Source organism: Diachasma alloeum, unplaced genomic scaffold (assembly GCF_001412515.2).
Source record: "Diachasma alloeum isolate Michigan unplaced genomic scaffold, Dall2.0 Dall_scaffold_00711, whole genome shotgun sequence".
Lineage (NCBI taxonomy): Eukaryota > Metazoa > Arthropoda > Insecta > Hymenoptera > Braconidae > Diachasma > Diachasma alloeum.
The window spans coordinates 30,472-56,855 of NW_021680842.1; the positions used below are offsets into that span (position 1 = coordinate 30,472).

Here is a 26,384-nt window from a genome sequence, read left to right on the forward strand (position 1 = left end):
TTCTTTCATAAAAAAATTCTGTATTTCAATAAGTATCATTATAACGATAATCAATGTCTTAAATAGTAAGTGTTGTACCTAATGCCATCATTTAGATGATACACAGTCTATTGGATAAATCTTTGAGAAAACTGGAACAGTGATTAATTTAATCTGCGAAGGATCAATTCCCGTTGAACACTTTTGTTAAATAGAGCATTTGAAGAATTTCCATTTTGTAGTATCTCTCGTTGCACAGATCGTTTTCCTGCCTCAAATTACATAGAAACTACGAACAATATATAATTATAAGCCGTTGTCACTGAGCTATTCTTCAATATGTTGGACGCCCAATGATCATTTGATGTGGTATTATCGCCCCTTAATCACTACCCTGGTCTCGGTGCTGAAACCAAGTCTGGATATTCATCCGCCAGGTTCATTGATAGTTGAGAAGAAAAATTGTTCAACGATACGCCTTGTCTTTCTCGGCAAAGGCAAACAGATCGACACTTGGAATTGCTTCAAAATCAGTGCACGAAGCCAATTCATTTCCCCCTTTAATACGTAGAAATGCATTTGGTTGCATTCGGGATATATTATTGCTATTGTCACAGATGACTCTGGCCAACGTCACACGACGTATTTGAGTTAATTGTTCATTTGTGAATGGACGGGGCTGTGCCATGGAATCATAGAAATAACGATCAGTCCATCGAGTTCTGGCGAATTGTTCAGATAACAAACATCTGAATGTCGGTCCCAAAATGCTGTCTTCGACAGGCTTTTCCACCATACCACCGACGATGAGGTCAACGTCGCTTGGGTGATTATAAAGCCCTTGTAATTTTTTCACGATCTGTAATTCAATGAATGATCAAGAGTTACTCAGATTGTTCACATACAGTGAGAGAAAAAAAACTTGTTCTCAAAAGTCTTGTTTAAATGAAAAAAAAATACAAGTGGATAATTTCTTGAAATTATGAGAAAACAAAGATGAAAATTGTTTGAAATGTAAATAATCACTCTGCTTTCAACAACAAAATATGTCTCAAAAGGAAATTATCAAGAAATATTTTGCTGCTAAGTTACAGAGTTACTATCGTCATTATTATTCTATTTAAGAATAGATTTCTTAATTTTAAAATATTGGATAACCGAGACAAAAAACTGAAAAATACCTGTGGTAGTTATAGAATCACTGATAAGTAGGCCTAAAAATAAGGTGTCTTGCTTGCATAGAAAATGATAGGTTTTCAACGTAACTAAATCTATTTTTGCGACAAAAAATTTCCATTTCAAGCCACTTTTTGAATAGCCAGAACGAAATTCTTGGTAATTTCCAACGTGCAATTTTTTTGCTTCAAATAAGACTTGAGCGCATGTTTTTTTGTTCGGTGTTGATGTTATTAAAAAAAAGATAAAATGGAAAACTACCTCTCGTGGAATATGATCGAGAAAATCGTCAAAGGTTTTTGCCGAAGGAAGTCCACAGTATTTGCGATAATGATTGTAACCAGGAAGACCGTGATCACGGCCACGTTGGATATCTAGACTGATAATATCGAGGCCCAATACGTTTTTATTCGTTCTGAAGAGACTTTCAGTCACCTGTGAACATGAAAAAATCAATTTTAATTACCTTTATATCGATAACTTCATTAATTTTTCCTAACTTTTTTTATTTCTAATATTCCATGATCCTATCTAATTAATAAATCAAAATCATAACCATTAAGCATTTTGTCAGATCTTCACGTATGAAAAAATTGAATAGAAAGAAAATTCTATTGAATGTCTAGTCAAATTAGGTTTTATCAACCATTATTAACACATGCCTCAATTTGAGGAATCCCGACCAGTTCAATTTTTTTCATTTCATATACGTCTTTTCAATCTGTAAAAAGCATTGAATGTCTATTGAAAATCTAAAGCAATTTTATTCTACTTAAAATTATGCAGCATCTCCCAGATTTTTTAACAGATATTTATTTATAGAGATATTTGTTTATAGATTTGTCTATAGAGGTTGATTTTTTATGCAACGTATTCTGTTGGAGTTTTTCTATAAACATTCTTGGGGATGATTTTTCTAAATTTTTTTCTGTAAATTTTATTATAAGGAACAAATAGAACACAACAAAATGACAGCGGCAAAAATTTGCGCCCAAGATTGTTTATAAAAAAATAAAAATCTACGGACTTTTTTCCATCAAATATCTCTTACCAAAAAGACTGTAAAGTCGCATGATCTCCAGAAGAAATGGTGCCAAAAATGAGTAGAATTTTTTCACAGAATTCTAAAGAAAACGTCAAGAGTATTCTAATAGAATTCTAAGAGAGATTCAGTAGAGTTTCTTAGAGAAAGCGCTAAATTTTTCTATTAAATTTTTTCATACATGTTTACGTGAACGAAAAATGAATGAAGAAAATTATATAAACTTACATCAGGTACAAAATTCATATCCATCTTGCCAGAAGTCTGACTAGTCAAACCACGGAGAAGACCATCAAAAGTTCCTTCATTCTCTATGACTCTTGGTTTATAGAAATGCTCGGATAATTTCAGAGATCCATTGTTGCGTCTCTCATCATCAGTCATACTATAGGATACATCAATTTAATATTACGACTTCAATAATGTAAATCTAAAAATCCTGAGTTTACCTCAATTGGCTTCGTTTCAATGAATTGAGGAATCTCAGAACAGCTGTGGAGGCTTCGTTGCTCACAGCTGGATCCTCGTACGAGTTGTAACTTATTCTACCCTGCTCGATACTCGAAACAAAACCAAGGGCACGGGCGTATTTCTTTCCCAGAATAGTTGGAAGCCACTCTTTGTAGGTGATGTGTTGAATTTCGGCGATGACAATTTGTCTGCTTTCTTGGTATAATTTCTCGTCTGACCAGGTTGGATTTATTTTTGAGAGCTTCTCTGCTATTCTGTTGTGTTCACGCAGCCAAATTGTGTGCATTACGGCTAAGTGAGGTTCAAAATTCACTCGAGCGTCACCTAAATCAAAGAAATTACACTAAATTAAATTCATGAAAGGAATTACGTACGAAAAGAAATTCGCTGGACAGTTTTATTGGACTTTTATTGAAAATTTTACTAATTTTTCACTGGTCCTATCGGAAAATTTCGTAGCTTTTCTGCGCGTTTTTTGCTTCCGATAGACGTATTGTAATCGTTCAAATTTAACTTTCGGATTTTTTGTGTTATATCAACCTATTCTGGTCCAAAAAGCCCGATTATGCCATTTTTAGACCCTGTCCGTATGAATGTACGTAACAAACTTTTTTTTAAATTGTTCGCTAATAAATCGATGGAATTAAATCTTATTCTTTCAAATGTAGGTGTTGTTGAGCCCTATCCACCGATATTAATAAAAATTTCTTCCATAAACTCTATTTCTGAATTTTTGTATTTTAAAAAAAATCAGTTATCCCTCTATAACTCAAAAAAAAATATTCTAAATTCATTGAATGATGGCGTAGAAAATTCTTTGGATGTCTCTTCGATCAGGTTAGAAGATGAAAGCGATAGCTGTTATCGTTGTTTTGATTTTTAGAATAATTTTCAAAAATTTTGTATTTTATGAAAATTACAAATCCAAGGATATCTTTGGATATCATGTTCTAAAGTCATTAAATGATAGCTGAAAATATTCATTTCAAAGCCACTCTGACGAAGTTAACAGATCGTTACTATCCCTATATTCGTTGGTTTAGTTTTTATGATGATTCTTGTAAATTTAGAATTTTTCGTAAATTACTCTGAATATGAACTTTCTGATGGTTTCTTCAAATATGATGTTTCCAATTAATTCCATAATATAGATAGCATCATTCTTCCATTCGATTTATGAAAGAATTTCGGAAATTATTCTTATAGCATTTAAAATTTTGTTGATTTTCCATCTTTTGGAAAATTTACTTCCACTGATTATTTGCATAAAAAAAAGAAAGGCTAAAATTGATTTAAATATCATTAAAATGATCTACTTCGACTTCACTTTCATCAAATATTAAAGTAAATTAAAAATATAACACAATTGATTGAAAACGAAATTTCATTGACTTTATAAAATGATATGAAGTCTAAGTATATTACTAATTAGCAGAAAACTATACTGTATTGATATCAAAGCATTTCTCACTTGTTTTTCTAACGAAAAATATTTTATCAATAAAATTCATAGGATTTGATCAAATCATATCAAAATCGAATTTCAATCGACCGAGGAATTTCTATAGTCAATATGGATAAAAAAAACAGCCGATTCTATGGAGATATTTTCGGTATAAATCCCTCGGCCTAAATTTTCCAAGTCCTATTATTTTAATTTTGCAGCGAGAGGTGAAAAATATTCAGTGAAAAAAACTTGGAAAATTTATGTCGATAACTTTTTACTGAAAATATCTCGGTAGAAAAAGTTGTATAGAACGATCAAGATCTATTGATTTTAGTTCTATAAAATAGTTTCTATTGAACATCTACAGAAATACAATATAATTTTTCAGCGATTTGTTTGGTTTCTCTACAAATTATTTCGTGTGTTGTACAGCGTCGTACGTCATTTCCAATAGGATTTATTTGCAACAGTATCAATTGAATATTAAACTAATCAAGGAAAAGTAAATAAAACTTACCGGCTTTATAACAATTGTCAGGATCCTCGCAAACATCAACGAATGTATTGTTTCCAGCCTTTGGTAAGTAAGAAAGTCCATTCTGATCATCAACACGTAATTTTCCACCTTGGAATGTTCTCAATTCCTCAGCTCTATCATCATCAGCTCCATAGACGGTTGAACCATCCAAGAAGTGGGTTACTTGATTCATCTGCTCGATGGGTCCGAAACTGCAGTCGGTTTTAACCACCGGCAACGATCGAACATAATTCATGCAACGTTGTTGGTGCTGTCCATAGACCGGATCCTCCTTAGGTACGTGTATATGTGCACAGTGTGGATGGATGTGACGAGGGGCGAGGAAATTTCCATCTGAGGTGCAACAGGAAATGGGCTCCTTCGTTGTAACTATGTGAAAAATTCATTTTCAATCATTCAATTACTTCGAATTATCTTTTAAATCAGATTCAATAGTTTGATCGAGAAAAGGGGTCAACACGAAAGAAAAATCAAGCAAATTCGCTAGATAATTCTACTGAATTTCTATTAAATTTTCTATTAGTCAAATGGAAAAAAGTCTAAAAGTCAATGAAATTCGATTTGTCTATACAACTTATTCTATTGAGATACTTTCTATGTTTTTTCCACTCTATTTTTCTATTCTTTCAATCAAGAAAATCAAACAAAAAAAAACTTTAAAAAATTGAGCCGAGGAAATTCTATAGAATTTCCTCAATAAGATAAGTTTTATAGAAAAATCTAATTCTGTTGACTTTTTCTATCGAATACTTTCTATTGATCATTTCAATAGAATTGTTTAGCGAATCCTTCTATTGAATTTTTTCGTGCGTGACACTGCAAACTTTTAAATGTTTTATCCACTAAATCACATATATCGATGGTCAATATATGCAATTCAAGAAAAACGTATTTGTGGATTTTATTTTTTATTCATTTTCATATATTAAAATTATACCTATTAAATTCCACACAACAAATTCAATATTTTCAAATTTGAATTATACAATGCGGAATTGAAGTAGCACAAGGTGTAATTAGGTTGGTACATCTTATTTTAATAGAATACAATTAGAATGTGAAAATTACAATTTCTGGAAACAAAGTTTTAATATAAAATCTTGCATAAAATCTGTCAAAACATAAATTCCATTGTGTGTAATAAGTCATTCTCTCCAGAAAACGCTGTCAATGTTAAACTAAGCTAATTCATCAAAGTATGACTTTCTTGGGAAATGGCATGGACTCCCAAAAAGATCTCTCAATATTCACCAAAGAATCTTTATTCAAGCATCCGACTTGAATAATTTTATCCTTTCAGTCATGACTAATTTCAGCAGAAAATTGAATTTTTTTACGACTGAGAAAACTTCCTATCAATATTGAAATTTGGTACTTCGCATGAAAGCCTGAATCATGTTCTTTGGCAATATCCATTGTATCTATCCAACAGGGAAATCAAGGATTTATACATCGTTTATATCTCGTCTATTGACCTCATTTCTCAATATTAATTAAAAATGCTCTTTAAAAAATTTCCACAATTGTTTCTACTCTTTTTCAATTCACATTTATAATTTTCATAGATCTGTCAGTGACGGGACATTCAATTGAAATAACTTCTCTAAATATAATTTTATGTATAACTAAATGTTTGCAAGGAATTATCATTCGTGTAAATTCACACAAAATCACTGTATTTTTACTGCAGAATATACCGTCAAATGCTTACAAAAAAAATATTGAAATTAATTCCTTACCCATTTTCCGTACAACGGTATGAGCCATATCATTAGCAATGAATTGTCCCCACTGCATGACAGCGAGTGTCCTGGAGACGTCAGATTGATCAGTAGTTCTTGATAGACTCGTGCTGACTACTCTGGCTCCAGGCAGTGAGTGGGGCTTCTGTGAAGCACTCCTTGGGCGTTCAATTCCTATTAGCCATTGTCAATTTTATTTAAAAAATCATAAACATCACCAGATCAATTTATTTACAGTCCTAGCAAACATAAGTGGAGAGCCTGGCAAAATGGACCTCCTCACATGATTTCGAAACAAAAAAAAGTTGAGAAGAAAAATCCTCGACTTTTGAAAATGAGACAGTTCTATAAAAGATACTATGGAAGAGTCGATTCTGCCTTGCTCTCTATTAATTAAAAATCTGTTAATAAACCTAAACCTATGAAAGGACGACGCTCGCTTTCTCCTAGAAATTAGTCGTCAGTGAAAAATAAAAACGTCCAATATCTGCTATAAAATATCCCTCGTAAAATAATGAATTCCTAATAAAATCCCAGATGATCATGGACATGAAAAATGCTGAGTCCCCAAGGCTTAAAGTATCCTAATTCTAAATAATTAATATATATCCGAATTATTGTTACATACACTATTTGGTGGATAGCCCCTTCCGAGCGACACTCGGTACTCGCATATGTGTGTTCATTGACACAACATATTGAAGTATCATAAGTTTTTATGTGCATTATAATTGCACCGTAGCTGTAATACAAATCAAACATTACAGCTTTGTCAAGTTAGAGAAATTATGACAATTTCATTGCGGCTCTGCTCCTCCCTTCCATTTCTAAATTATTCAAAAACTAAACTGATGGACTGAAGATGATTCATGGTGGCGCCAATACATCTCAATGAATGTTCCTAGTTCTTAGAGAATAGTGAAGAAATTAATTAGTGTTTGATTAACCCCTCACTTTACAACTCGATGAATGAAAAATTTCTTCAATTTTGTCTGTCGATCCCATTATCTGACATAAATTGGGAAATTTTCAATGTTGAAAAGAGCATTTCATTTTCTGGAGACATTACTCATGAGTGAGGGATTAATATGTAGTGATAAGAGAAAACAAATGCAAAAAAATTACACGTTATTTTGCAATTTTTAGGGATTTATCAAGAGACTTTTTTCATAGGTGAAAAAGGTCATTCCAAATTATGACTTCATTCATCCCTCTATTAATAATTATTGAGAAATAGTATTATATAGTATTGTATAATTAATAAATAATTAGTTACACAATACTATTTCATTATTATTCCCTCAAAAATATTTTCTACAAAAAATGTTTGAGATTTCGTCCTGCAACCAGTCATTTCCGAGATCATTCGACAATAGGAAACTTGCATGCAGCTCAATTCTTTCGAATCCCCCTATGCACTCATTCCTCATAACATATGGATAGCTAAACGGCGAAAATTATGGAGAAATATTGTCTACATGTCTTGTGATAATTAATTAAAAATCAGTCGTTTTTGAGGGCAATTTTTCGGTCATGACGTCACGACGACGGTCAGGTAACGCTTCATTGGTCGAAAAAGAAGTGAATGGGGAGGAGTTGTCGACCTCCTTTGGCCGAGGCGCACCTTAAGGTTGGGTTAGGTCGGCTAGAGCCATTCGTGATTGGTCCAGCATTCGACCGTCTGTGTGACGTCATAGGGATTTCAAAGCGTTTGAAATCTTCAACTTTCAATAATTAATTATTAATTAATGAGCAATATTTCGAACGTTTGTGAATGAAAAATGAATTATTCAGGTCCCAAACTTGAGATTAGAAAATTAAAAAATTCATGCAAGTTCCATATTGATGAACTGTGGGAATAGTCATGTCAGATTGAACAATTAACATCTAGAAATTGATATGAACAGAAATGTCAAAAGCTCTTTGAAGTTTTTCGATGAATGTCTACAAGTTTCAGAGGTATGAATTTGCAAAATGATTACATAGATTTTTTGCNCCTCAAAAATATTTTCTACAAAAAATGTTTGAGATTTCGTCCTGCAACCAGTCATTTCCGAGATCATTCGACAATAGGAAACTTGCATGCAGCTCAATTCTTTCGAATCCCCCTATGCACTCATTCCTCATAACATATGGATAGCTAAACGGCGAAAATTATGGAGAAATATTGTCTACATGTCTTGTGATAATTAATTAAAAATCAGTCGTTTTTGAGGGCAATTTTTCGGTCATGACGTCACGACGACGGTCAGGTAACGCTTCATTGGTCGAAAAAGAAGTGAATGGGGAGGAGTTGTCGACCTCCTTTGGCCGAGGCGCACCTTAAGGTTGGGTTAGGTCGGCTAGAGCCATTCGTGATTGGTCCAGCATTCGACCGTCTGTGTGACGTCATAGGGATTTCAAAGCGTTTGAAATCTTCAACTTTCAACAATTAATTATTAATTAATGAGCAATATTTCGAACGTTTGTGAATGAAAAATGAATTATTCAGGTCCCAAACTTGAGATTAGAAAATTAAAAAATTCATGCAAGTTCCATATTGATGAACTGTGGGAATAGTCATGTCAGATTGAACAATTAACATCTAGAAATTGATATGAACAGAAATGTCAAAAGCTCTTTGAAGTTTTTCGATGAATGTCTACAAGTTTCAGAGGTATGAATTTGCAAAATGATTACATAGATTTTTTGCACTTGTCCCCAGTTCTCTACAATTTCGCTCCATAAATTACAATTATTAATTAATCAATGAGCATCAATGTACCGTCTGCATACGAGGGGAATAGGATTCTCGAGTAGGCAGTCAGTGCACTGCCCCATCGTGGGTTCTCAGGGTTATTGCAAGATCCATCAATAGTACGATAATGAGCGTTCGCTCGGCAAGACACTCTTTGCTTTGAAGCACATGATTCTCCAATGGTTGTACCCTGTAGTTTGTATGCCGACACGAAGCGAGCACATGCTTCGTCACTTACACCAAATCTGAAAACATAGTAGTGATAAATGAACACATTTATTGCTTCCGAATCGAAGCATTGTAATCGTTCAAATTTGGGTTTCTGATTTATTGTTATATCAACCTATTATGATCCAAAAAGTGGGAATATGCTATTTTTAGATCTTATTCGTATGTAACGTGTATATGTATCACGTATAAAAAAATTCAATAGACAACCTAGCGAGTTCGCTAGAAAATTCTATTAGAATTCTTGGGGGTTTCTATAGGATTTGTATTGGAATTCTATTGAAAAATTCGATTTCTTTTTTGCGCTGATTGGACATTTGACAGAAAAAAGTGAATATATTTTGAATTTCTATTTGAATTTTTCTCTTGATTTTTTTTCTATTAGAATTATTAGACACAAACTTTCTAATTTTTTTCCGCTGGATTTTGTTTTGTTTTGCATTACAGAATCCGAGTGGAAAAAACTTGGAAAATTGATGCCCAAGCATTCTTATAGAAATTCAGTGGCTATTGCGAACGAGGCAAAACAATGAAGTATTGTCAGTACAAAAATAGTTGGAGATAAAACAAGATGCGTAGTTCAATTCTATAAATTATACGAGATTAGATAATCTCGATATTATCGTCGACTCTTTGTAGTTGTATTTACACATTTTTTAAAGTCAATGGTAGAAGGGGATATAAATAAAACCGTGACGTAAGCGGTTCAAGGGAGTTCATCAAATTCCCTACATGAGTACGATGAAAAAAATTTCATCGTTGGATTTCTATTGAACTTTTATTATAAATTCTATTAGTTTTTAATTGAAGGAATCCGCAGCTTTACTACGTGTTTTTTTTTATGGTAATCGTTCAATAAAAATTATTGTATCGAAAAAATCAGTAGAATTCCATTTTTCTGCGCGACTTTTTCTATTTTTCACTCCATTTGTCTTTTGTTTTTATTGATCGAACAAAACAACTTCAAAAACTGAAGCTGATGAATTTATGAATTTAGAAAATCAACAAACCTATTGAGATATATTTTGTATATATCTCAATAGAAAAAGTTGCCTAGAAAAATCGCTACGAATCCCTACAAAATCGATTCTAATCGCTCAAATTGAAGTTTCCAATTTTTTGTGTTAGGGTAACTAAATATGGTCTAAAAAGTACAAACATGTGATTTAATATGGGATTTTTTTATAGTGTATGTGTGTATGCCGTCTTTTTTTTCAACATTTTCTCATCGGGGATCAATCGAAATCCATGATTTTTTTCATGAATATAGAATTTAATAAGCTCAATTCATTGACACCAATTGAAATTCACTTTTTCATACAGATTCGAAAAAATTTATATTTAATCAAAAACTGATTTTTCAATGATCATTCAAAAAACAGCCATCAAAATGGAATTAGTCATGGCTCAAAAAATTGATAACAATACCCTCTTGATTCCATCAGAATATGATAAGGGTCACAGAATTGACCCTCATCAAACTATACTATATTAACATGAAAGCAATTTCTTACTTGTTCACTTTTTTTAATGCTCGTCACAATGTGGAAGAACTGTATTTTCCAGGGGAACAAATTGTTTCATCTCATCAAAAATTCAATGAGTCATTGAATTCGTTATTGAGTTGCAGCGCATTGTTTATGCGATTTGAACGAGAAAACCGTTTTTTTTTATTACTGAAAGAATCATCAGTAATAGCAATTAAATCAGGACTTGAAAAGTATATTTCAATGCCTTCTTAATCAAGTTGAAAAATTGTAAGAACAGCATTATTGCTTATCAAGTTACACAATACCGTGATGAGCTTTTTATATAACGAGATCGAGCGCGCGCTACAGCGCGCTGTAATTGTAACAGTCATAACTGAAAATTTCAAAATTAAATTAATCATGAATTAAATTTGCCGCCTCAGATGACTGGAACCAATGAGGAATAAGCGTGACAGACTTGCGAGATATCGATAGTTATCGACTTTAAGTGTATGTTCTTTTTAGAATCGAAAAATCTCTATCTCTATTAAACTCTGGTACTAGTCTATTATGTTGAATACTTATTCATATTGATTCAAGGCCCCGACTAACTTCTGACAGTACCTGGGTTAAACTCTGGCTAAATCCTGAATAAACCCTGATTAAATCCCGGCTATACACTGATTAAACCTGGATTGAACCTCGATTAAACCAGAACGAAATAATACGCACAAAATTTTGATGACATGTCAATTGATGATAGTACTATGACATGAAAAAATAGAAGAAAAGAATAGTGAAATAAAAATGGAAAAAAGACAACCCATTCGGAAACAAATTGCTAATTTATTAACAACAATAACTATATTCATTTATTAAAAAATGCTATTGTCCAGTTGTTTCTATATAATATTTCCCATTGATTCTCAACAGAATTGGCTAAAAACTAACGGAAAGTTCAATAGAAATCTGACAGAATTTTCAAGCGAATTCGCCAAATTTGTCTATGAAATTTGTTATATGGTTGATTTTCTTACCTTTGGCAAAAATGTTGAACGAGATACATTGAAGCCTTCGCAACAACTTCCGCCTCCAATTGCAAATCAAGTGCATCTTCAGTTGGAGACGCATATAAATACTGAGAGTGAGTGGGTGTATCATCAGTCAATCCAATCCCAGCATTGACTAGGTTTTTTTCTAATCTAGCAATTCGTTCAGACAGTGTAATTCCATAGTTAACGGAGTTATTCAAAGCATTCTCAGTCACTTCTGGAAGATTTGAGGTCTCAACGTCCTCGGGGTTGAGAAGGAGAGGTCTGTTTATTTTCGAGTCGCCTGAAAGAAGGAGTTCGGTAGGTCAATCACTACATTCAGTAATTAATTTGTCGATTCGAGACGAAAGTGTAATTTTCTTATTTTAATGTAACCATTCGTAGGAAATTTCCTACGAATAAAGTTGCTCAGTTATTTATGTCAAAATGACTCACTGCAGTGTTAAAAAGTCTTATTTTTTGTCGCCATCAAACATTGATGGCGGACTTCCGAATGGTGTGAGATATTACAAAAGTTTATAGCTTTACACCGCTATCAGCAAAAAATTAAATGTTTCCTGCCACCTCCGTGGATGCTATAAAAATTTCAATGTTTGGAATACTTCGTATGAACGGGTATACATATTTCTATATAAATTTCAAGTTGATATCTCGACTTTTGCACAAGCTACAGTGATTACAAAGTTTTTTTTATGAATAAACAGAAAAACGGGAATATCTCGAAAACTTAGTAGAATCGGGTCTATAGATTTTGATTGATTTAGATAGAAGGCATCGAAATGAACATTTTGAAAACAAAAAAATCTAAATCTGTCGTTTCAATGAAACAACCTACTTTGACTTCACTTTCGAGTAAATGGATGCCATAGATATATATTATTTCATATTTAAAATTTCATCAAATATTAAACTAAATTAAAAATATAACACAACTGATTAAAAAAGAAATTTCATTGAATTTAATAAAATGATATGAAACGATGAATTATATGCTATACAAGCAGATGATGTGTAAAATGCCAATTCGGAAGCATTTGCTAATTTATTAGCAAAAAACTATACTATATTAACATGAAAGCAATTTCTCACTTGTTCACTTTTTTAAATCCTCGTCACAATGTGGAAGAACTGTATTTTCCAGGGGAACAAATTGTTTCATCTCATCAAAAATTCAATGAGTCATTGAGATTAAAAAAAAATCAACTATCAATTTGTTTCACTCGCCCTATATTTATGTTAAACGTGTTATTGTTAGATAAAACGTCAAAAACTGCTTTCGAAACTGGCAAAATTTTCAAATAAAAACTTCTCATAACATTAGAAAGATACTCATTTCGTAACGTACCAAATCCATGCGACTGAAAATATAGAGAGATCCTCTCGTCATGTATCGCCTGTGGATGTCCTAAGATTCCTGCAGCTTGCAGAAAAACCCATAGGACTGCCACAATGGCAATTGCCCCCGCCATCAGTGCACCAGCTGGAAAAAAAAACCAAACGTCATTCATTTTTCCTACATTTTTTGTAAATGAAAGAATGTCACTCTTATCTTGGTGGTAAGTTGAGATGTGAGTGACAAAATGACCAATCAAATGACTGTCTATGATCACCGTCATGACCGGTAATTACCGGAGAGAGAATCTGACCATATGATCAGAAAAAAATGACGATTGACCATAAGCATAAAATAACCAAATATATTTTGACCGTCAATGTCAATCTCTATAGATGTTCCTCAATTTTCGAGCACTAGTTCGACGATTTCCATATTAAAAATTTTTAGCTGAAATTTCCAGTACTCTTTTCGGAAATTTTTATCACATTCAAGTTCCACTGAAATTTCAAATAAATTGAAGAATACTCGTATTCATGCTTCTCAAAATTTTGGAATTTTATTAAATTTTCAGTAAAATCTGAAATTTCATGATTTTTTTCAATTTAAATTGCATTTCAGGTGCATTGTCGTAAAAGTTAACAGTCAATTCTCCATTAATTTTCATATTTTTCTGATAGTGTATCATTGAGAACGGAGTCATTAATAATAATAATTAATAAATAAAATAATATATGATAATTTAATTCTATTAAAGAGTTGTTTGAAACAAAAATGACGGTCAATTTGCAAATATATTGACGATTTTTTGTTATTTTGACTCGTGTTTGATGCAGCTTAACTGTGACGGTCATTTTGCATACAAAATTCGGTCAGGGTCAGAAAACGTCCAGAAACCGGTCATTTACGTCTGACCGAAAGGCAAAATGACTGGTATTTCGCATCTCTAGTGGTAACGTGATAATTGCACCTGATGGGCATCTCTACGGAAATGAATTTGATTTCCGCGACTGTACCAAAATGACTATTCAGCATACTATAACATCGACACAGCATTTTCTCGACAAATGACCTTTCCCACGCAATAAAATTTCTTCATTTTTAGGTACGTGTGCTCACAAACGAGAAAATTTTATTTTTAAAATTTTTTAAATAATTGTTTTTTCATCTCCTGCGCGTTCTTTATTTCAATAGAAATGTTCGCTCGGAAATATTTTATAGAGAATTATATTTGTTTTATAAGACAATAGAATTAGATTCTTCTATAAACCTCATTCGATTGGAATATTTTCTATAGAAACTCTTCGGCTCAAATTTTCTAAGTTTTTTTGTTCGATTGTTTTTACGAGAAAAGAAAGAAAATTTAGTGAAAAAAAAACTTGAGGAATTCAAGTTTGACTATTTTTATTGAAAAAAAAAGCAGTAAAGCTGTGCAATTTTTCAGCAGACTTTCAAGTTGAATAGAAATGTAATAGAATTGTCTAGTAAATTCGCTAGGTTTTTCTATAACAATTTTTTGTGTGATTTTTTTTGCATTACGGCTTTGTCTACAGAAATTATAATCCTCATATTCCAATTACACGACATGTATATTCAATTCTTATGAGTTATAATGTAGTGGCCCAATTAAACATTGTGCAATCTGGATTCCACATTGTATAATTCAATCTTGTAAATGTTAAATTTGTCATGTGCGGTTCGACCGTTATAATTTGAGCACTTGTAATTCACATTGCACAATGTGTAATTGGGATGGTACACTACAAATCAATGGGGATTACAATTGCGGAGGACAAAATCATAATGCAGAACATCACATGCGTAAAAAATGAAGGAATTCCGTTGTGTGCAACAAATAATTTTGTCGAGAATGTTGTCTCGGGAATAAAATTTAAATTTATTGTCGGCAGCTTTACCGGAACACAATTCCACTGATTGACATGTCTAACCATAAACTAGTCATAAACTTATGCACAATACAACTCTCTCGATATGCATAAAAAATCGGTGTAAAAAAGATATATGATTTATAATCACGTGGACATATCAGTTGGAGGATTTATGCTTCAGTAGAGATATTAAGAATAACCAGTGATGAATGAATCAGGTAGACTCAATTACTAGTGTACTAATCTCCTTCGCGGGTTGTAAATTTTAGAATGTTTGAGAAAAATTCTGTAATTTTTCAACCTGATGAGGAAATATGTGGAACTAACATTTCTGCTAATTAAGAAAAATTAGTTACTGTAGCTTTGATGAAAGGAAATGAACAATTTTTTTGTTAAATATGGGTTATTTGAGATTTATTTTTAAATTGATAATTCACCTACTGGAAAACTCAAAAAATAAGAATAGAGAGAAATGTAAAAAAATGCACTGAGTTTAATGGAAAAGGAAAATCCTGGGCTAGCGAGGCAAATAATACAGATATTTGAAACTTTCAGTTCCATATAACGAATGCTGACGCCTGCATTCGGTCCGTATTGTCTATTTTATCCCTGAATAATCACCTTTGGTTAGTGGATTATCATTTTTATCATTGTGAGAAAGATAACTCTGTCTGTCAGTTAAAATAATACAATCTGTGTGTTTTTGATTGAGGATAAACATGTTTAAAGTAGTACAAAAATAACGTGAATTTTGAAGATTAAAATCTGGAATAAATTCTAAAAGTATGTTAAGATGAATAAAAACATTCTGGTGGAGTTTGTGCTCAATTGACAGTCTCGTATTACTGACAATAATGGATTTAAAAGTGCAAAAATAACACAGTCTTATGAGAAAATTAACTTTTCAAGGATAGGGAGAAAATTAAAGTCTAGAAAAAATCTCGAAAAATCAGAAAAAAAAAATAAAAATTCTATGCCCAATATGAAAATTATCGTCGGTGTCAAACTTTTGTAACAAATAATTAAAATTTCTGCGTGCCTGAAATAGTATGTTATGTCGACACACCCTAGTCAAACGAGACTATTGTTAAAAAAAAAATTGGAGAAAGAATTTGATGGATCAATTTACTCCTGATGAATTTTTTTTGTTCCCTTTTGAATTAATTTTTCCTTGTTACACTCAACGACTCAATTGGAGTTTATTCATAATACGTTAAGGATATCCAAGCATTTTTTACAGTTCGGTACAGATCACACTATAGATTCGACAATTTTCACTCATCAAATTTGTCAATTAGATTGCGTGATGAAAATTTGAAAAATAAAAGTAAACAATCTAATTTTTTTCAGATTTTTGAAACGTTTTCTAACGCTTTAATATTGAGAATCAGACCTGCAATATTTAAATAATAAAATCATTGTAAAATGTCCAGAAACTTGTGGTCAAATGGGGCTCAAATGAAAGCTCTGATGTTCGACTACAAAATTAAAAAACATTTCCCTGGTGACAAAAAAAGCCAAAGCACTGGGTCCTCAAGTCATCACTCAGTACCTGTATTTTCTTTCATTCAAACTCTTAAAATGAGTTGATTTTCAGGAGAAATGTCACCCGATAGACACGTCATACCCGCAATTGTCATTTCGCCCCCGAATCATCAGCATGAAAAAGCAATTCGTGAATAAATAATTTCCTCCTGTCACTGTCAATCGGGTAGAAAATATAAACAAACAATCGTGGTGTCAGAACCATTGACTGAAATATCTCCAATACTTTGGAGAGGGTTCAACCCCGAGAGAAATGCCGCTTGAAATCGGTGTCACAGGCCCTCACCTAAATTATTCTTCTTCACTTCCTGAAATTTCGTATATGCCTCCTGCAGGAGTTGTATAGCCATTTTACCAGATACCTCCGTCCGTTAGGTTTCAAGTACCGCCTCAGACTCGGGCAATGGTGTGTGCAATCGTCGACGCTACGATTCCTCCCACAATATTGAGTAAAAATCATGCAAAATAAAATTGAATCTCAAAAACTTTTTGCATCAACGAATAACAAAATCAACGTGTCTATCCAATATCGGAAATGATTTCGCGGTGGAAAATACAGCCTCCTGATAAAGATATTTGAATTATTATCTCAAACAGCGCTCTGTGTGTTTACGAAGTTTTGCTTACACAGGGCCGATGAGAACTGAAAATCGAACGCATAAAACAGGGCGATACGCAGTCAGTAATGCAGGGAGTACGCCTGCGCAGTAGAAAATTCCGTGCTTGTCACCGACATTGTACAGTAAAAATCAAAAGTTTCTCCTCCGCCCCGAAACCTCCCGAAGGCATTTTCATTTAGGAAAGTGACTCAAGGAATGAAAATTTTTTGACAGATTTTACTTTGAGTCATCGAGTATACAGAGGTCCCGAGGAAAGTTCTGGACGTTCTATAGCGCCCCCGGCACCTAAAAATACCCCGAATTCATAATGCAATTCCCCGCCTAAGTTACAATCGATGCGCATAAATCATTAGCCGACATTTCAATATTGTTTACTTCGTTCATTCATTGATCGATCCCTTCGGTCGGTCCTCCCTCTCCGCACGAATAATTGTATTATTTTCAGAATTAAGTATTCGATTGGGGGATAAACCGAGGGTTAATGTTTATATAATGATAGAGTCACGAGGGGAGGGAGCGATATCGGCGGCAAATATGTAATTTAATAATTTTGTAAAAAGAAGATAACGAATTATGGAATCCGCAAGTCTCTGTAGAAATGCCGTATGTGATTGCGCTGAGCCCGTCTGACGGGCATGTGATCGCTGCGTGATATTCGGCTGCAGGTGAAGGAGAGGGGAGCAAGGACAGATATAGGGGGCAATTGGACTTGCCTGCGCGGGAGTGAGAAGTACAGTAAAAACGTCAAAATAGAATATTCCCACTTGGAATATTCTCCGAGGAGTATTTTCATTTTCCGAAGGCTATTCCATGCTGGATATACAAATAGAGATTATTGCGTTGATGTTAGCGGAGGAATACATAATTCAGTTCTTTCATTTTGTATTTTTATCTTCCGTTGTATGGGGGAAAATTAAAGAAGATTGGAAGTTATGATAGCATCGAGGATCTTTTCATTGTTTTTTTTTAAATGACATAAAATTCAAAGTAATTATTTATCATTCAAATGATTGAAATGTATGAGGAATTCTATAGTCTTCGTATATCGCATATGCAAATAGAGATTATTGTGTTGATATTTGCAGACGAATACATAATTCAGTTCTTTTATCTTGTATTATGTACAGCTTTCGTTGTGGAGAAAAGATTAAAAAATATTGAATGTTGTGATAACATCGAGGGTCTTTTCATTGCTCTATTGCTAAGAATGAGATAAAATTTAAAATAGTAATTATTCATCATTTGAACGTTTGAAATGTATAAGGAATTCTTAATTGACGAATAAAAAGATCTTGGCAAATCATTTTGTGAAACATCTTGGGGATTCCCGAATGAAAAAATCTAATGGACTTTTATTTGTCTATAGACCTTATTCATTTTGTTCTAGCTTCTTGAAGATAGAATATTCCCACTTGGAAAATTCTCCGAAAAGGAGTATTTTCATTTTCCGAAGGCTATTCCATGTTGGAGTGTTTATCGTATATTCAAATAGAGATTATTGCGTTGATGTTAGCGGAGGAATACATAATTCAGTTCTTTCATCTGGTGTTTACATCTTTCGTTCTTGAAAAAAATTAAAGAAGATTGGAAGTTATGATAACATCGAGGGTCTTTTCATTGCTCTATTGCTAAGAATGAGATAAAAATTAAAATCGTAATCATTCATCATTTAAACGTTTCAATTGGCTCGGAATTCTTAACGGATCGATAAAAAAAAACAGTCAAATCTTGGCAAATCATTGTGTGATATATCTTGGGAACTGACGAATAAAAAAATCTAATAGATGCAGAAGGTCTCTTTAAAAATAATGGAATAATAATTGAACAAACACAATTGAACGATTTACGAAGTATGAAAATACGCTGATATATTGTAGTAGACTGAATATTTAGTACATCACAAAATACGATGTATTGATAATTATTGAATGGATATAATTTGAATAGAATGTCGTAAGTGCTCTCGCCAAAAGTGCTCTGGGCGAACTGAACTGTCCTCCACTTCCCCTGTTTAGTCTGGACCAGGCTCGTCCCTGTTAGAACTATCTATTACTTTTTGAACGACTGCATTGAAATGTTCAATAGAAAATGTTTAATAAAAAAAGTAAATAGAATTCTATTTTTCAATACGACTTCTATAGAATTTCCTCGGCTCAAATTTTTTACGGTTTTTTATTCTATTTTTCTTTTCTTTTCTCAATAAAATATCTCAATGGAATAAGATGTATAGAACAATCAAATTCTATTAGACATGTCAATTGAATCGGCCAAAAACTAATAGAAAATTCTATAGAATTGTCTAGCGAATTCCCCAGGTTTTTCTTTTAACTTTTTCCATACGTGGAACTTGAAGAAATTACCAAGACCCCTGTCTTGCAGGCAGTGGAATTGTCTAGAAGAATGTTTCTTGAGTCACTTTGATTCCAAGATATTCACAGTAGGGTATTTCAAGAATGCATTGGACTCGTCTCGTTTCCTATTTCATTCTCGAAGAAAAAAAATTCAGAGAAGTGCAACGGCTGCACTGACTCATGCCATACCATTCTCACTCTATTGAAATAAAATTTTCCCTCATCCTTTTTTCCCCATCCTTGTTCCTTGTTGCAATTGAAATCGAAATAATTATTTTTTTGCTTCAACGGGAGGGGTTAATGTACAAGAGGGCTTATAGTGCTTAGAAACATGTGAGTAATTTACCTACGCGTTTCCTCAGAATAATTGGTTCTACTAATAGATTAGCAATTTCCGTCTGAATGGACATTACTTTTCGTTTAACCCCGTATTTTATGATTCCTTATCGGTCAAATTATATAATACTTGTGAGAAACCTTAAAGTGAGAAAATATTGTCATCGAACACCTGTATATACGTACGCTTGTGTTCCTCCATTCATGCATGAGAGGAAAAATTTATTCTGCTGAAAAATTAAATGTTCTGAGTGAGAATATTTAATGGAGCTTTGGTTAATTTTCTTTAAGCTTTGCTTAAAGAATTGATGACCAAAAAATTAACATAGACAAAAATTTAATTTTCATGAAAAATCTTAAATTTTCTTCTATTAACTTGGTTAATTGTCGTTAAGCAAAGCTTAATGAAAATTAATCAAGTTAATTAAAATTAACCAAATTAATAGAAGAAAATTTAAGATTTTTCACGAAAATTAAATTTTTGTCTACGTTAATTTTTTGGGCATCCGTTGAAAACCGTAATTTTTTACATGACATTGTAAAAGAACCAATAAAGAACCAATAATTTACGTGATAAATGTAAAAAATGTAAAAAAAAACAGCCGACGTTACCTTTTATCGTAAACCGTGAAGTTTCGCGAAGTAATCTTCGCGAAAACCTGTGGAGGTAATTTACGCAAATTACGTCGGAAAAACGCTGTAATTTACCAATGTAATTTACACGCCCAACCCTGATTCATAATCATTGAAAATATCCTTAGAAGAATACAAACTATCGACATGAAACCATAATTTATTGTATCCCAATGATCTGATCTAAGAGAACCCCACAAAATTACACCACAGGAAGAATACAATAGCAAGGAAAGGATTTTATTTTCCCAAAAAAAATGATTTCTTTGGAAATTATCTAGATTTGTCAATAAACTAAGTTTCCTCCTGAAATTATTTTTTTTTTCTATAGAAATGATGTTTACTGGAAAAATATACGCACTACTCAATAACATTCCCTTGATATTAAAAACCGGAGTCTGATATAATTCTCCGAACAACGAATGTATTTACTTGAAAGACATATAAATGTCGTACGAGAACAATTACTGCTATCGAAATTATCATGTTTTGAAAGCTTTCTTTAATGTTTACAACTGAATTGATTCAACATAACAAAAGATCTCTTCCATGGAACATGTAGGTTTTCGGCAGAACTAATTTTTTCTTCCAGTGTGGCTATCAAATTGAAAAAAAAGAAAATCATAGAAAAATTGAATAATATAGAATTGCTGAGTCTTCCTCAACTCTTCGAAAATAATATCGTTATTATATGCCTTTCCACTTTGTTGTGGAAAAATAGAAACAATTCCAATCAGTGATTCCTTTTTCGTTCTAAAATTCAGAAAATTCCATAATCGAAACTTATAAACTTATTGTCGATACTATAAATAATTAAGAGGTACAACGCTAAAAAAAAGAAAACTTTATTCTCCTAAATAATCAGATCTATAAAAATATCTCAGAACCTGATAGAAATGAAGAAATCTTAATTAAAAATTTTCTAGTTCTTTTTTACAAAAAAGCTTAAGATGCAAATTTCTCTATTCCCACCCCATAATTCCTCAAGGCATCAAAAATGAACTTATCTTCCGCTCAGTTCATGCTCCGACTTTTACGATAATTTTTTAAAAATTGGGTTATCCTAAAATCAACAATGGAAACTCTTTTCTGACCTTTATCCGACAGAATGAGTAAAGCTGATAACAGTGTTTTCGAAAAGTTGGAAAAATTTCTTGACAAATATGCATTTTGATAAATTTTTGTCATGGAAGATAGTCTTTTGAAATTCAAATCGAAAATTACATTTTTGGGACAACAAAAGCAATCTTCAATATCTCTGTTAATTAGTGATGAGATAGATCGAGTTCCGTCCTAAATATTTTTTATTTGGAACTATACCTTCCGATTAAAAAATAGGATATCGAAAATTACCATCGAAAATTGTCAAGGCAGGTAGGCAGAAAAAATAGCGCACACCCCCAAAACGTGTTGAAACCCAATCAACTTAAAAATTTCCCATGGTCTATTTTTGCCGGGATTCGTCAAGACAATATTTCTACAAAACTTCTACTATAAGGATTCTACATATTGGAAATCCTATTCGTTTTTCCGAATTCCCTATTGAAGATATCTTGACAGATATTTCATGGAAAAAAGTGAAAAGATTTTGATTTTTTTTGTAATTTCCTCCTCTTGAGAGGGATATAATCAAAAAGGTAAGAAGATTTTGATTTTCTTACACGAATTATGGCTTCAGTTTACAACAGCGACAACAAATACTATATGTATACTATACATATTTTTTATTTATTTTTAAATTCATATACCATCCATCAATTTTCATATTGTGGACACTGATGAAAAAATTTAATAGAAAAACCTCGCTAGACAACTTCGCTAGACAATTCGATTGGATTTCTATTGAACTTTCTATTAATGTTGGGTCGATTCTATTGAAATGTTCACTAGAAAATATTCTATAGAAAAAGTTAAAAGAATTCTATTTTCCTATACAACTTATTCTATTGAGATTTTTTCCATAGAATTTCCTCGGCTCAAATTTTCCAAGTTTTTTTGTTTGATTTTCTTAATGAGAAACGAAGAAAAATGAAAAGAAAAAAGCTTTAGAAAATTTGAGTCGATGAAATTCTATAGAAAATATCTAAAGAGAATAAGTTGTATATGAAAATCGATTCCAATCGATACCAAACGTTTTTTATGTTTTTCGCCCCGATAAATCCATGAAACCACAAATATTTCGTCTAATTTACCCCCTAAGGGAACAGATAAAAATAATAATTATCACCAATTATTCATAATAAATGCCATATCTTTGTCATTTCGATGATAGAGGATTAACAGGCAAGATTTATATGAAAAAATGTTCATGACAAATATTTATGTGCGATGAAAAACAAGTGGGAAATTGCTCTTGTATTTTATACAGCCTAGTCATTTTTGCTAATAAATGGTTATTTTGTAGATCATTTCCTTCTATCATGTATAATTCATTGTTTATTTCGTTTTATTAAATTAAATAAGATTTCTTTTCAATTAATTTTGTCAGATTTTCAACTTAGTTGAACGTTATCATCATCAATATTCTTTTATCCCGTTCTTCTATACGAGCGATTATCTTTTTTGCGGTACTCTCTCCCCTCAGCCCTTCGACAAAATTTTAATAGAAAAATTTTATTTACACATACTTGAATGAATTTGAAACATCACATTTGAAGCAATCATTAGAAAGCTCACTTTCGGAGAAATTCATGAAATATTCTAAATTGTCAACAATTATCATAAAAATCAAATCAACCAATATTGTTATCGTAATCATGTTTCAACTTCAATTTAATAACATTAAAACAAACATTTTAAGCTATGATTGAATTCATTTGAAGCATGATATTCAAAAATACCCTGGAATTCTGATTTTCAAAAAATTACAAATTTTTGAAAATTTTTGAATAAATCAAAATAACGATTATTGCTATCGCCGTCATCTTTGAACTCGATCAAAAGGACATCCGAACAAATTTTTTAATTCAGAACATTGGCTTTTAGTTTTCGTAGGGCAACCGATTTTCGAAAAAATTCAAAAATTTAAAAAACTAATTGATTAATTAAATTTTAATTAGTGGCAATCGATAGGGCTCAATAATGCCTACAGTTGAAGAAGAAAAAGATTCAATTCCATTCATTCATTAGCAAACAATTGAAGAAAAACTTTACCACACACACAAAAATTAGATTTTCGGACTTTTTGAGTTATAATGGGTGCATATGACACAAAAAATCCAAAACTTAAATTTGAAGGATTACTATGCTTCCACGCGGAGAGAAATTTTTTAGAAAAATTCTAGTGCTAGCACGGGAAAAGAGGCACAAAGTGACGACCAGGAAAAAATTCCAGTGCCGGCACTAGAAATTTTATTCGGCAAAACGTGAATTTTTCCCCATATTTCTGTGAAAATTTCAGAGAGATCCCCAGAAATTCTACTAGAAATATCAAGAAATTTTACCTTAACAGCACTAGAATTTTTCACAGTCGGTGGATTGTGATGTTTTCCAGTACTCGCACTAGAATTTTTCTAGATAATTTCTCTCCATGCATTCAGAAACAAAAATGAAATTAGATACACTCATGATTTTTGCCTCTTCTGTTCAACCCTTTCCTTGTATGATCTTTCCCGTTTTAGCCCTCATTTGAGCCTTCAGTTACAAAAAATATTGTTTCATTGGCTGAAACAAACGGGCAATGCGATCCAGACGGAGTAGCGGTCTGCCAGACCGCGGGGTACTGTAAACGTGCGTTTTCAGACGGGGTTCGGTATAAAGGTTAATATATGAGTTGATTCAAAGTGGTTTAAATTCACTAACCGTTACCCAGCCACAATTTCGAAATTAATGAGAGGTCGGGGTTATAAACTGAAACCCAAATTATTCTTGTGAGATTTTTTCAGCAAAAATTCTTGCACATGAATTTTTCCCGCTATACTTTTTTCTTGTTTCTTGTTAGAAAATCCGAGAAAAAAAACGCATTGAATTCATGCCCATAATTTTAAAAAGAAAAATTCCAACAGAACCAGTTGTATAGAAAAATCAACATCTATCAACTTTTTCTACCAAATATCTAATAGAATTTTCTAAGGAATACACTAGGTTTCCTACTAGATGTTTTCTGGATTGGAAACATCTTGAAATTAAAACGAATATAAAAAGGGGATTCTAAGCATTCTAAAGATATTTTGACAAATATTTGATAGAAAAAAGTGAATAGCTTTTTCTTTTACAAATTAGTCTCCTGAGATTTTTTCTGAAAAAATTCTTGCGCATGAATTTTTCCCGCTGTACTTTTTTCTTCTTTCTTATTAGAAAATCCGAGAAAAAAAAACTCATTGCATTCATGCCCATAATTTTCAAAAGAAAAATTCCAACAGAACCAGTTGTATAGAAAAATCAACATCTATCAACTTTTTCTAGCAAATATCTAATAGAATTTTCTAACGAATACACTAGGTTTCCTACTAGATGTTTTCTGGATTGGAAACATCTTAAAAAGTAAAATGTCAAACACTAAAAGATAAGAAGTAAAACATATACTGAACAAACACAGCATCCAATGCAACACTATTTTCGTTTGTTAGGCATTGGATGACATTGCAATCAAAATTAACTTGAGTCATCGGATGGAACGAGCCGATGGAAAAAAAACAATGAACAGATTATTTTGTAGAAATGTCTCCAAAATTCCTCGGTTTGAAGAAAAATGTCAAAAAACCATTGCCGTAGTGAATTAAATTAATAATTAATTTTTTCTAGACCTCCGCATTTCCGAAATGTTCGCAAACTAATCTCAAGATCGATTTTGAATTCCTACCCATCCGTTACCATTTAACTATTAAATGAATTACTTATGTTTAACATGTGTCGCAGACAATTCAACAAAAATCATTAATGGATTTCCTTAGAATTTCCTTAGAAATTCTATTCGTTTTTTTTTCATTTCGATTGAAAGTTTCTCTGCCTTTCAGCGAAATTTTTGGACAGATATTTTTGGATATAATAAAATTGTATAAATAACGTCTTTTTTCGAGATTAACGTGAAGAAACGAAGTTTTTAGAACATGTCTACCCGTATATGTGTGATAATTCCAGTTTTCAGTGATTTATTTTTAGAAAATGTGGAATTAATGGGGATTTTCACGAATTTTTCTAGTCCTTTGCATTTCGGAAATGTTCGCAGACGAATCTCAAGATCAATTTTGAATTGCAATTCATTCGTTACCATTCAACTATTGAATTAATTACTTACGTTTAACATGTGTCGCAAACAATTCAATAAAAATCACTACTGGATATTTTTTTGTATTCGAAAATCAAATTACGACGAGGACAACCAACGATGGAATACGAATAACAGTTCAGTTAGGCTGTCAAGACACGAGTCAACTAATCTGCCTCGTTCATTGTCTCTTAATGGTTCACTCAAGCACACGTGCCGCAATTAGTTTATGTTCAAAAGTCCCCCGCCGTAAATGAACTCAACTACAACTGCGCATGGAGTTTATATACGGAGGGAGAGAAAGACTCATTTCATATCAGCATCAATAGGTCATAATGGGTCATAACATCTGTCTTATCGTTGAAAAATAAGACATGTATGTAGAACACTTCGATTCTACTCGGAAAGTCGCGCCAAAGTCGAATAGAATTCCCGTTCCAGATGTGTAAGTCATAATTCTCATGTGTACACGCGAAAATTGTATAACAGTATTTGATTATTTGTTACGATGGTGAGATCAACCTTTTGATAGCTGTCATGCTCTTGTATTAATAATGAAATCCACGGGGAAAACCTGAGATATTATAAGT

At 32.4% G+C, this 26,384-nt stretch overlaps 1 protein-coding gene across 2 annotated transcripts; it reads right to left on the reverse strand.

Moving 5' to 3' along the window:
- LOC107044319 (peroxidase) lies at nt 1–26,034 on the reverse strand. Of its 2 annotated transcripts, none has more exons than XM_015266150.1 (10): nt 25,825–26,034; nt 13,227–13,361; nt 11,867–12,164; nt 9,160–9,377; nt 6,393–6,569; nt 4,633–5,022; nt 2,647–2,992; nt 2,426–2,582; nt 1,417–1,590; nt 1–838 (listed from the first exon to the last, which is right to left on the reverse strand). In XM_015266150.1, the coding sequence occupies exons 2-10, from the start codon at nt 13,348–13,350 to the stop codon at nt 446–448; spliced, it is 2,277 nt and encodes a 758-aa protein (XP_015121636.1). In that variant the 5' UTR covers nt 13,351–13,361; nt 25,825–26,034; the 3' UTR covers nt 1–445. The 2 variants fall into 2 exon arrangements, with proteins under 2 accessions (XP_015121636.1, XP_015121635.1); XM_015266149.1 differs by lacking the exon at nt 25,825–26,034 and adding an exon at nt 16,935–17,276.
- Nucleotides 26,035–26,384: the final 350 nt, after the last annotated feature.